General features: G+C 41.4%; 1 protein-coding gene across 2 annotated transcripts in view; it reads left to right on the top strand.

The window, feature by feature from the left end:
* ca8 (carbonic anhydrase 8 (inactive)) overlaps positions 1-12,472 on the top strand; it is a 17,813-nt gene that overhangs the window by 1,772 nt on the left and 3,569 nt on the right. Inside the window, exons 2-8 of one of the 2 annotated variants that reach the window (XM_023424047.1) lie at positions 3,725-3,910; positions 4,082-4,206; positions 6,783-6,878; positions 8,399-8,461; positions 8,578-8,626; positions 8,706-8,818; positions 11,461-11,655. In XM_023424047.1, coding sequence (XP_023279815.1) covers positions 3,725-3,910; positions 4,082-4,206; positions 6,783-6,878; positions 8,399-8,461; positions 8,578-8,626; positions 8,706-8,818; positions 11,461-11,595 — 767 coding nt within the window. In that variant the 3' untranslated portion in view covers positions 11,596-11,655. Of the gene's footprint in view, positions 1-3,718; positions 3,911-4,081; positions 4,207-6,782; positions 6,879-8,398; positions 8,462-8,577; positions 8,627-8,705; positions 8,819-11,460; positions 11,656-12,472 lie in introns of both variants that reach the window. The other variant, XM_023424045.1, reaches the window with a different exon arrangement.

Here is a 12,472-nt window from a genome sequence, read left to right as displayed (position 1 = left end):
ATTTTGATCTGCCAGATGAATCTTTTTGACTGTTAAGATGCTGACGCTGGTTCATTGCTAGTGACTGAACAGACAGAAGAAGCAGCAGGTACAAACGCTGGTGATGGAGAAAACAATGAGATACGAGGCTGAACAGTACAGAGAAATGTGGGCTCACTATTTGGCAAGCAGCAGGTCACTGTTGCCCTTTTTATTTAAATGAAAAATGAATGAAAAACAGAGAGACAACAGTAACAGTCCACGGGTTTGACGTGACCACGAGTGGAGCGACGGAGAGTCAGTCAGTCAATCTGATTTGATTTGCGTGATTCAGAGTTTTCCTCAATCTGTCTGATATTTCACTGATTTAAGAAAACATGACGTACGTACATTAAAGTCCAGCTCATTTATTTTCACAATATATTATTTGCAGATTTATATGAAAGAGATGTAGAAATGTTATCCCTGCAATTATAGTGTCATTTTACTTGTTACTTGATGTTTTCCATATTACATTTACTATAAGTCACACCTGCCTGAAAGAAATACACATCTGTTCAACTGAATTTAACGACACATAAAGAAGTGTTTATATTAAATGAATGAACCAGCTGTGAGAAGGTAGTTTGATGACTGAGAATCGAACCTGTGCTGCAAGTTTAAACAGCTTTCAGTTGCTTTCTGCTGCTCTCAGTTCATTGTTTCGGTTCTCTGCACCAACGTAAAAAAAGAGTGTGTTGTTACTGCAAGGACCGGCTCTAATACAAACTCACTGTGAACGATCGGTCAGTATCAAGGCAAGTTTATTTATACAGCAGCATTCAGACACAAGGCAAGAGCTTTCCAGAGGCATCGAAATACATAAAAAATACAACATTAGTTAGATATAAATAGATAGATAGATATAATATAGTAAATAGTAAAGTAGCATTTAAAAACAAATAAAAGATGACATTTGAAAAAACATAAAAATAAAAATAAAAATATTTAAATCCAGATCAGGTTTGAAACTTTTACCGTTTTAAAAGAGGTGCTGTCGTGATAAAAGACATCAACAACAAGCAAATGCACAAGATTAAAAAGATGTTGGAAGTTATGTATGTGATTTATTAGTGAGCAGTTTTAAGGCCTGATTTAAATGAGCCGACAGTTTCAGCAGATCTCAGGTGTTCAGGAAGCTCGTTCCACAGGTGAGGAGCAGAGAAAGAGAAAGAGAAGCAGTTTAGATCTTGACCATCTTAACGGACTGTGGTGCAATGAATTCTGGGTAAATTAAAAAAAAAACAATTCAACAAAGAGTGAAACAATAAAAAGAAGATTTTGGTCTCTAAAAACTCTATAATTATGAGCCATGTTTTCCTGTTTTTTGTTGTTGGGTGCTACTGGCGAGCATGGGGGTGTCAATGACTGTTACCATGGTAACATTGGTCTCAGACCTGAGTTATCCTGGGGAAAAGGTGTCTAATGTTTGTGGCTTAAAATGAGTCAGTCTTTATTTTTGTGAAACAGTTTGACTGACATTAGACTGATCTGTGAGTAAAACGAAGACCTGGGGCCGGTTTCACAAAGAGTTGCATCTTGGTTAAAAATGACAAACACAGTAGAAGGATATTTACAGGAAACTCCAGAATCATGTTTCAGCTTTTCAAAAAGACCAACAAAAATAACTCTATATGGGAAAATAGATTGAGAACCACATGCTAACCTAGGTGTGGTTTGGGGTTACGTCTCAACAGCCTGACAAGCTAAAAGGCTAGCTGTGAGTTCATTAGCTAAATGCAGAATTAAATTGTGTTTTTCTTTATGATGGAGTCATAACAGTGTGGTGGCAAACACATTAACTGACCATAATCAGTGTCAGTCAACCATATACTCAGTAGAAATATATGATTTAGCAACGTAAACCAGTCCCACAGCCCTAGAAACACACACACAAACACAAAGGTGTAGTGTGAGGAGTTCAGAGGGGTTTGGGTATATTCGGTTTTCCTGAACACGATACTCACCAAATGTGTTTGTTTCCTCCTCTTAAGGATGCGTTGGGTTCCACACATCTTACAGTGATCTCATTGTCAGTGAGTGACTGTGGTCAGAAAAAAGCTGAAATGAATCTAGGCCAGTGTGTACCTTTCAGTATCACTTTCACCGCACTGTGCCATTGTAAACCTTAGAAACAGCTTTCAGCCCCTTCAAAACTAAAGATACTAGTCTCTTACAAATACTTGTGCATATACCATAATAATTATTTCTCTTCCTGTCTCTCTAACAAATTCATTTTCACAATCACAGCAAGAAATCCTGTTCACGCACTGCAGACTGAGAGGAAGCAGATAGGGGATGAATGGACGGGCAGAGGGACTAAAAAGGCCAATTCAGTCTAGACTTTAGCCAAAATGGTCTAAACACAAACACACACACACACAAAAACACACAAAAACACACACACACACACACACACACACACACACACACACACACAGAGGAACTGGCCTCGATATAAATGTGTTCCTTTAGAGGAACAAATACTGGGGGAAAGAACAAGGTTGCAGTTAAAGCGCTCACTGACTGTTGAACAAAAACAACTTAAAGTTCACTTCTTAGCTTTCTCCAGAGGTTCCATGGTCTTCATCATGTTAAATTACTTTTTCAGGTTTTTCAGTTCAGGAATTAACTTTAACGTTTACTTCACAAGAATCTTAAATACAGATTTTCATCCAGTCTAAATGTTCAGTTTTACTGTCTCACTTAGATTAGAAAAACTTATATATCTTGTTGGAAGTTTGTTAGACGGTGCATGATTGAAAATGCAGAAAAAGTGAACCAAAAAAAAATTTCAAAACCACAGATCTTTAACTTAAGAAACAAACAAAACAAACAACAAGTTAAGACAGAACAAAACATAACTGACTAACTACTGAGACACTAACTACTGAGTTTATATGTATATATGTCATTTCATTAGCAGTATCTAATGTTAGCAAACACTGTGACATCAATTAAGTTAATGTGTATATATATATACACCATTATATACAAAGGTTAACCTGAAAAGGAGGGCAGGAATACACATTAACTTAATTGATGTCACAACTCATCTCAGAGCACCAGTGTTTGCTAACATTAGCTACTGCTAATGAAATAACAAGCTAACATTAGAAATGAACGGGCGCTATGAGCTAGCTAGCGTTAGTTAGCTGAACTGTAACTTGAGGCTAAAGTTAGAAACAAGATAACGTCAGCGTTCACCTGCAGATACTTCACACAGTCTAATTCAGAAACTGTGAAGGTAAGACCGTAAAGTGTATTATAACAGCTGGGTAGTTTGATACTGACACTTACATTCACCGTCACTGTCGCGCGGGGGCACAGACGCAACGCGAGCCACTGACGTCACGGTTAGGAAATGGAACGGTCCAATGTAGGGGTGTCTGAAATCCTATCACAGGATTCTTCCAACCGTGAATATGGGAAATATATCGTAATAGTTATAATTACAGGTAAGAAAAATTATTTCGATGTTGCAACCCCCTCCCGGACTGTTGTTTTTACCTCCTTTTGGGCGGTCAATGTCTTAGTTGTCCCCAATCCCCCTGAGTAGTGGAATGTACTTACTGTAATTGAGGTATCTGCAAACTAAATTGTATATTGTAGAGCCGCTCAATAAAGACATAAACATGTACAACATATGTAATGTGTGTGTGTGTTGTGTGTGTGTGCTTTTGCCTGTTTTTACCCATAGGTGTAGAGTGGGGACTCCATTTCCCAGCAGCCAATGGCGAGTACCAGTCTCCAATTAACCTAAACTCCAGGGAGGCCCAGTACGACCCGTCCCTCCTAGACGTCGGTTTATCACCAAACTACGTGGTGTGTCGAGACTGTGAGGTCATCAACGATGGACACACTGTCCGCATCATTCTCAAGTCCAAGTCAGGTGACTCCCAGGAGACATGACAACAAGTTGTTAGTCACTGAGGTTTAGTTAAATCCATCTAAATGATCCCTTTATCTCACTTTCATTTTAACCATGACTTTTTTGATCTGTCCTCTGCTTCCTGTGTTTTTGCTTACCCACAATGCCCCGGCTTTCCTGCGCTGTTGCCAGTGGTTACCGGGGGTCCTTTGCCTAGCGATCACGAGTATGAACTTCATGAGGTTCGATTCCACTGGGGCAAAGAGAACCAGAGAGGATCAGAGCACACTGTCAACTTCAAGGCTTTCCCCATGGAGGTACACAGTACACACACACACACACACACACACACACACACACACACACACACACACACACACACACACACACACACACACACACAAATAAGGCCATGACCAGCAGCCTCTATTAGACTAAAGAAATACAGTGTTCATATTTTAAGACTTCTGGCGTTGTCGGTCGACCTTCAGCAACTGTAACATCACAGCTGGTTGAGTCCTTGAACACAAAACACTTTCACTATCAGGAGACGTTTAGTGAGGCTAAAAAAAAAAATACAATTTCACAGGTTGTGTTGTGACAGTCTGTTTCCACCTGAAAGAAGAACTGATCGAGGTTTAATTCATGCAAAACTTTCTCCAGCTGTTCTTAAAGAAATACAGCAGTTCAACTGTTTCTTATAAAATTCATATGAGAAGTTTGATGCCACTGTCATGTCTGTTTATTTAGTCCACAGCTGAAACAGGCTCTGTCCAAAGTTCAAACATAATAGACGTGGAACCGACTGAATTCTCCATGCAACACTAAATTATTGTTTTTATTCCTCAACGCCAGCGACAGTCAGAGCGGCGGCCATATTGTTTTCAGGTTGTCCATCCGTCTCATTCTTGTGGATATCTCAGTAACGCCTTGATGGAACTTCTTCAAATTTGGCACAAACATTCACCAGGACTCAAGGATGGACTGATTAGATTTTGGGGGTCAAAGGTCAAAGGTCATGGGTGTGGCAAGCTCACAAAACACGGTCTTGGCCTTGTGAACGTGATATCTCCCTAACACCTTGAAGGAACTTCTTCAAATTTGGTACAAACGTTCATTTGGACTCGAGGACAAACTGATTACAGTCCAATACAATAAAAAATTTTCACAAAAGTTAAGATCAAGTAATAGTTAAACGTTAAAATGCCAAAATGATTTTGGTTTTCCAGCGAAGGACAGAAGCAGCTCTATTGAAACTAAATGACGGTCTGTAAAAGCAACAGTGAGAATCCGACAGTTAACAACTCAAGCAGTAAAAGAACCAGATAAATGAAATCGGGCTGCACTAACTCTACCATCTCCAGCTGACAGATGTTTCATCCCTCCACACATCGACCACATCAGTTTCCTTTAAAACATGAGACAAAGCAGAGGATGACTGAAGGTGTGGTTCCTCTCCAGTCCGGTCTAAAGTAACATCAGTGCAACAGTTCCAGTCTCCAACCAGAAAAATACGCTCCCCTTGATCAATGCCACTTCATTTTTCGGTCAATATTTTAGAAAGCCCTTCACGCTCCGACTCCATTACTCCCCTCCTCACAGTAGACCCTGCTGCATGATGTCTAGGGGCAAAAGTGATCCACATTCAAAACACTTCATGCTCCCGGAGTTGGCGTACACTTCCTCATCCATAACACAGAGAGAGAGAGAGAGAGAGACATCCAGTATTCGAGCCCAAATCTTGTCTCTGCAGTGACTGAACATGCTTCAGCTTGGCGTCCTCACAGCCCAGAGGCATACGAGCTGTTTCCGTGCCCCACCTGTTCTCATACCGCCAACAGTACCTACTCCATCGTGGGGCTGCACCACCCGTACTCCATGTCCCAGAGACGGGGACGGCGTCTCGGCAAACGACATGGCTGCCAAGACAGATGACTTAACATCCAGAAAAAAAACCCAATCACACCAAAGTACATAAAAAACACAATTTACCACCAAACACAGAAGCTATTAGGTTGTATCCCTCGGCCACTCAGACTAGTTTCACATTACACCCCTATTTATCCTGAGTCATATAAGATATTAACCATTTGTGTGAAATTGTGTCATAATTGCTGTATAAAGTCTGTGTGAGTGTTTGTGCCAGTTCCTCCAAGGCGTTACTGAGATATCGTGGCCACGAGAATGGGACGGAGCGGTGACCACACAAAACGTGGGTTTTGGCTTTGTGGACGCATTATCTCCGTGACGCCTCAAAGGAACTTATTCAAATTTGGCACAAACATTCACCAGGACACAGGGATGAACTGATTAGATTTTGGTGGCTAAAGGTCAAAGGTCAAGGGGGTGGTGACCTCAGAAAAAGACACAAATGGTTAGTATTTTACACGACTCTGGATAAACAGGGATGTAACCTGAAACTAGTCTGAGTGGCGGAGGGATACGACCACGAGGAAGTGGTTCTAGTTCATTTTGTTGTTTGGTGCCACATTCATCTGCTCCATTCATCATTTCCTTGTTCTGTTTAACAACTAATATTATTCTCCTGTTTATGTTAGTTAGGGAGGTTAGTTACTGTAACTTGGTTTTAAAATCAATGTCGAGTGGGAAGATAACGGCTCAGAGATAATTCCACTTCCACAGTTTGTATATGACAGTAAGACGCTGTAAATACCACGACAGAGTACAGATCTGTGGTCTGGTCTGATCTGGGGGGAGGTTTCCCCCTCCTCTCTCTCTCCGTTCACTTTAACCTGACATAAGAGCCCATACAGAAAGCTTCAGTCGCCACCAGCTGCTGGTTCCTCACACTCTTACCTACTGCTGTTCCCTCCACCTGTTCACAACAATGGCCTCTCAAATATAAGTTGTGTCCTGTTGTCTCTCTTCGTAGCTTCATCTGATTCACTGGAACAGCACCCTGTTCAACACTTTGGAGGACGCTCTGGCAAAGAAGAACGGAGTCCTCATCATAGCTCTTTTTGTGCAGGTAAACCTCCAGGCTTCATGAAGGGACCCATGGAGGACTTATTCCCATCATGGTTCCCTGGGTTTGATCGTTGGCCTGATGAGATTTTCCACGTTGTCTGTTAAAAGCATTGTTTTCTCAAGATAATGGATAACGGAGCTTTGTTATGTTGAGAAACCCAACAGATCTCCATTATCTCGGGATAAATAACTAACTAAAATAATTATCTTGTTATTTCAAGATAATACGACAATTATTCTGTTATCTCAACATGACAAAGCTCCATTATCTCGTGATAACGCCATTATAATTAGAATAATCATCCCGTTCTCTTGAGAAAACAAAGCCCTTTTATCGCGAGATAATTGAATAATTATCTTGTTGACATTTTCTCGAGATAACGGGATAAAAACATATTTGTGAGTATGGCCTTTCTCGGCTTCCGTAGTTTTCCCCTTCACGGCCGACATTAATAACGACATTAACCTTCAGTGGCCTTAAAGTGTTTTCCTTCGCGGGGGTTGTAAGAGTTGTTATTCTAAATGAGTAAACAGGTTCCTTCCAGATTAACTCGAACCATCCTGTGCTGTGACACAGGGTGGGAAATACTGTGAAATTCCCTGATTCCTCTGTATTACGACTTACCTAGAAAAATTACCCTCACATGCTTCCCGTCAGGAAAACTTTTAAAAGTGATTTATGTCAGTTGAGTGAATCAATTCAAACAAAAAGAGAAAACCTCTGTGAGAGAGGTCTGAGTCATGGCAGCTGAGGAAAAACACACCCAACGAAACAACAGTGGCTTTTACCCCAACACTTGAACCTCAGTCTTAACACGTCAAGCTCACACGTCCTGTATTTGACGGCCTCTTTAGTTTTGATTCCTGTTTACTTCCTGTAAGGATACAAGAGATATAAACTAAGATCCGCTGACTTCCTCAAGACCCTCACTGATAACATTGTCTTATGCCGACCACACACTACAAGACACTAGAAGTCTCACACCCTCTCACATCTGAGACTGGGGATTTTGCAGGGTCATAATTTGCACGACTACATTCCTCTGAGATTATTTCCCATCATATCCAGTCACATAACACTGTAATTGTCATAATTTGCCCATGAAATCACTGTGTCAGGACTTTGTATTTATGATTTCCATTTTTAAATGAATTTCCCTGTGTCCAGTTAACCCTTGATTTAATGACGGCCTCACACCAAACGACTCAGACTCTTGCACCTACCAGGAGTCGCCTCCACGCTCACTATCAGCTCAGTTTGCCGCTTCCTGTTTGATGCTGGAGAAGTCGACAGTGTCACTATTTTCATGAGCCAAGACTAAAAACTTACGATATTATTCAACATGTGTGATTTTATTGGAACGACTGAGGACGGCTCGGACGATCACCTGACGCCAAACGATCAGGATGAAATGGATATTTATCTGTGACGGTGAAAAGTCGTTTGGCGTGAGGCCGGCGTTAATCAGATACACTGATGAGTCCTCTGACCACCAACTCAAAATCATGTGATTTTACCAGATTGGTAAGGAGCATCTGGGTCTGAAGGCCATCACTGAAGTTCTGCAGGACCTGCAGTACAAGGTGAGACCACGACTGAAGAGATCAGACACTAGAAGTGAGGTTATTACATCATGATGAAGATCAACATCAGACGTTAAACTGGACAATAATTATTATTGTTGCTGTATTTCCTTCAGGGGAAGAGTAAATTAATCCCGTGCTTCAACCCCAACACTCTGTTACCTGGTGAGTAGAAAAACCATTTGATTTCAGAGACGTAAAAGAAAATACGTGCCTTTAAATGAAATGTTTAATGTTCCCTTAGACCCGTTACTGAGAGACTACTGGGTGTATGAAGGATCTCTGACCACCCCGCCTTGCAGTGAAAACGTGACCTGGATCTTGTACCGCTACCCTCTCACCATCTCACAGCTGCAGGTAAAACATGAATATAAACTACAACTGTTCAGTGTTAGGAATGTTTTAACCCATGTCACAGGAAAAGCAATAAAGCATTTCCTTAATTTGATATTTTAATAGGATTAAAAACAGGAATTAATCAAATAATATTAATCAATAAATCCTTAAGATTTAAAAATGGATTCACAAAAACAGCTTAAAACACTCATTACATAAAATAAACCAAATATAAATTCATGAATAAACAGGCTAAACCATCCCAATTGGCCGTGGGATGTTACAAACTCTCTGATTGGTTGCACAGCTAACCAGGCTAACAGGAGAAGCTAAATGATGAAGCTAACGAATTAGCTAATAGGAAAAGCAGCAAATTCTATAATTTATTCATGAATTATTAAATCATTTATAAAAAAATAAAAAAATTAAATAAATAAATAATATTATAGCTGACAGTCCTACAGACCCCACTGACCCGTGGCTCTCTGACATTCACTGCAGTAGAGGAAGCGTTTACACCCACTGCCAATCAATGAGCCCGTCACATGGCCTCTAATAGATCTGAACTTTAATTCAACCTTTGCCTGACCGGTGGCTCTCTTCACCATCAGAGAGAGTCGCTGTAGAGGATGATGATGATGGTAATCCTCTGACATTTACTTCAGTCTGGCGTCTGTGTCGTCCTCTGGCCCGCTGACCCTTCGAAATGCCAACAGGAAGAAAGACTTCTGGCGCTGCTCCCGCCTCGGGCCGCGTCCACACACACCGCTAACCCGGACAGGTTCACTGTAGTTAGAAAAACTGAGGCAGAAACTAATTACCTTAAAAAAAAAAACTGAGGTTTTTGCGAATTGCGAATGATTTGGCGGCCCACTTGCAATACCTTCGCTGCCCACTAGGTTGGTAACCACTGCTCTAACAATTTAAAATCAGTGTAAACTTTAACCATTTCCGTTCCATCTGATGCACCTCGCTCCAGTTACGTTACAGAACACGCACGGTAACGTAAAAGAATAAAAACATACAATCTAGAAGCACACTTACGCTACAGCTTTATGTTACCGTCGGCTTCTCCAGTTAAGTTAATTGAGTAGTATAATAGCTCATTAGTTTGTGTGTCACAGCCGCTGCTGCAGCTCTGACTGTTTGTGCCACTCAGCAACCAAACCACCACAACAACTAACTTCCTGTTGTTTTTAGATCAGTGGCATGTACCTTTCCCTCTCAGCTCGAGCAGCATCTGTGTCTCACATCTCTCTCTCTCTCTCTGCGTCGCCCTTCACAGTAGAACATTCAGATTTTGGAAAAGTGAGCAACAGAAAACAAATTAAAACTTGTAGGAGCTTGTTTTGTGACGGCGCTGCTGAGTGAACGCAGCTGAAAGTGCTTTAAAACAGCAGGTCCTGCTTACCTACAATACACACCTCAAACATCCGGCTATTATTGCCTGCTAAAAGACCAAGAGTGTGTGTGCACAGTGAAAGAGTGCATGCAAGTATTCAACTGTGTATGTCATTCAACAGTTGCTATGTTTATAAGGTTTGCACTCAGAGACTGGGCTGTAAATCTTCCATCGCCGAGCCAACAGCATGACACTCGGCACAGGACCTGCCGTCATGTTTGTTTTGGCTGATGTAACCCGCCGCCACGCAGCGCACGTGTGTCAAGGTGATCGTATCTGCAGTTTTAAAATAAATGAAGGGGAAGTCAGACGTTGGATCCTTTCTGTTTTGATTTTTTCATTCAAGCAAGAAAAAAAACGATGTTATTTCTTGCAGACAACCAGATGTGTCAAAACCACAACTGAAATCTGCTGTTTTTATTCTCCTGATGAAATAAAATATCTACAGCTCAAATAATCAAGTTGAGGTACAACAATAAAAAACTCCACCTTATAAATGGATAAATTGATGAGGTGATTCTAAAGATCAGTTCGACCTGTGATTCAGACGGAGCAGAATCTCTTCTTCTTTTTCCCTGTAAGATTCATGAAGACTGGGTCACCACCTGCACTGACCTGGATTTATTCTCACTGGAACAAGTTGTTCTTTTTGCAATTTCTATTTTCTCCCGCAGTTTCATTGCAAGAAACACATCTTAAAACATTGCAACTTTTACAAAAAAAATCAGGTGTTTTAGCTGCAACAATTGCATTACCAAATAGTGAAACAATAAGCCCTCGGTTTCTGTACATGTTGTGATTATGTCCGGTGTGTTTTTGTTCTATCGATTTAGATCCACATATGTCTGTATGAAACATGTGGTCACTGAGTGTCCTCTGTCATTCCCACACTGTTGTCATATCTTTATCAAGCCTTTCTTTGTCCCAGCTCCTCTTGTGTATTCAGGAAGCCTCTTCTCCCTCAGCCCTGAAACCTTTATCACCTGAGCGTTTCACAGCCGGAGGAAACCCTGAGTGTAGAGCAAATATTTGAAGTCATAAGTACTACTTAAAAGATGTGCAAAGCCAAAGGGCAAAAGCAACCATGTTGTCTCCTTATGTAAGACTGGATAATTCACTGTAAAAAGCACTGGATGTTTTAATATACTAATATTTAACATTAGTCACTTTAGCTCAGTGACAGTCAGTTTGCATGTTGAGATCTGGAGTTGTGACCCAGTTCAGCCTCTGAGAGTCAGTCTCTCCACTCGTGTCTCTGCAGATCGAGGAGTTTCGGAGGCTGCGGTCCCACGTTAAAGGGGCCGAGCTGTTGGAGGGGAATGACGGGCTGCTGGGTGACAACTTCCGTCCCACCCAGCCACTCAGTGACCGGACAGTTCGCGCTGCCTTCCAGTGACTGTCATTCACCACCTCCAACTCAGAGGAACAATGGGACCTACAGATACGAGTATTGAAGGTAACAGACACACCCAATGTAGACACACCTGTCACCTCAACCCAGAAACACTGCAGCTACACTTCGCTCTGTGATGAAAGAGTGAAGCTGCAGCCCCGAAATCAGTTTTAAAAACACACGCTCACCGAACGAAGCGTCTCATTACAGACGAGGTTAGGTTTGTACCTGCTTTCTTATACCAGCTAATTTTGGTGGGAAAAGGGTTAAACAGAACATTAGCCCACTTACCCTTGCGGGAACCAAATATGTGTGTATATGATTCTGGATCTTTACAGTAGCATTAGTTGAGTTTTGTCAGCAAATAGTCACAGATAGAGATACAGGGCAGATTAGCCTCATTTTTCGGTCATTTTGTCACCATGTGGTAAATATAGATCCAATATTCCCTCTCTGTTTTGGCCTTCACTAACTCCTGTGGGAAATATTTGGCTCTTTAGCTGCTGAATGCTCCACTATGTCCAGTAGGTGCAAACTCTGCCTCCAGAAAGAGCGGGAAACTGCAGAGTCGTGATAGTTCTCTGTGGGTTTGTCATTTTAAATGTACTTATTTTACCATTGTTGATATAAAAGTATTGATTAGAGCAGTTGTAACTGACCAGTATTTTCTCCACACATCAACAAACACTGTTCTGTGTGTTCTTAGTTCAGCACACTCCCTCCCGCGGGACAGACTCTTAATGGAAGCTTTCCCTGAGGTTTTTGGGTTCTCTGAAACCATAGTATAATGGATCAAGCCCTGGAAGAACTAACCCAGTTCAGTTGTTAATCTGGGAATAGCCTATATCCAGCATGTGGTGCATGGGGGGGGGGGGGGGGG

Source organism: Seriola lalandi, unplaced genomic scaffold, assembly GCF_002814215.2.
Source record: "Seriola lalandi dorsalis isolate HSWRI2012SDOR001 ecotype SW California unplaced genomic scaffold, Sedor1 jcf7180002054702, whole genome shotgun sequence".
Lineage (NCBI taxonomy): Eukaryota > Metazoa > Chordata > Actinopteri > Carangiformes > Carangidae > Seriola > Seriola lalandi.
This window is presented reverse-complemented; position numbering and strand designations above follow the sequence as displayed.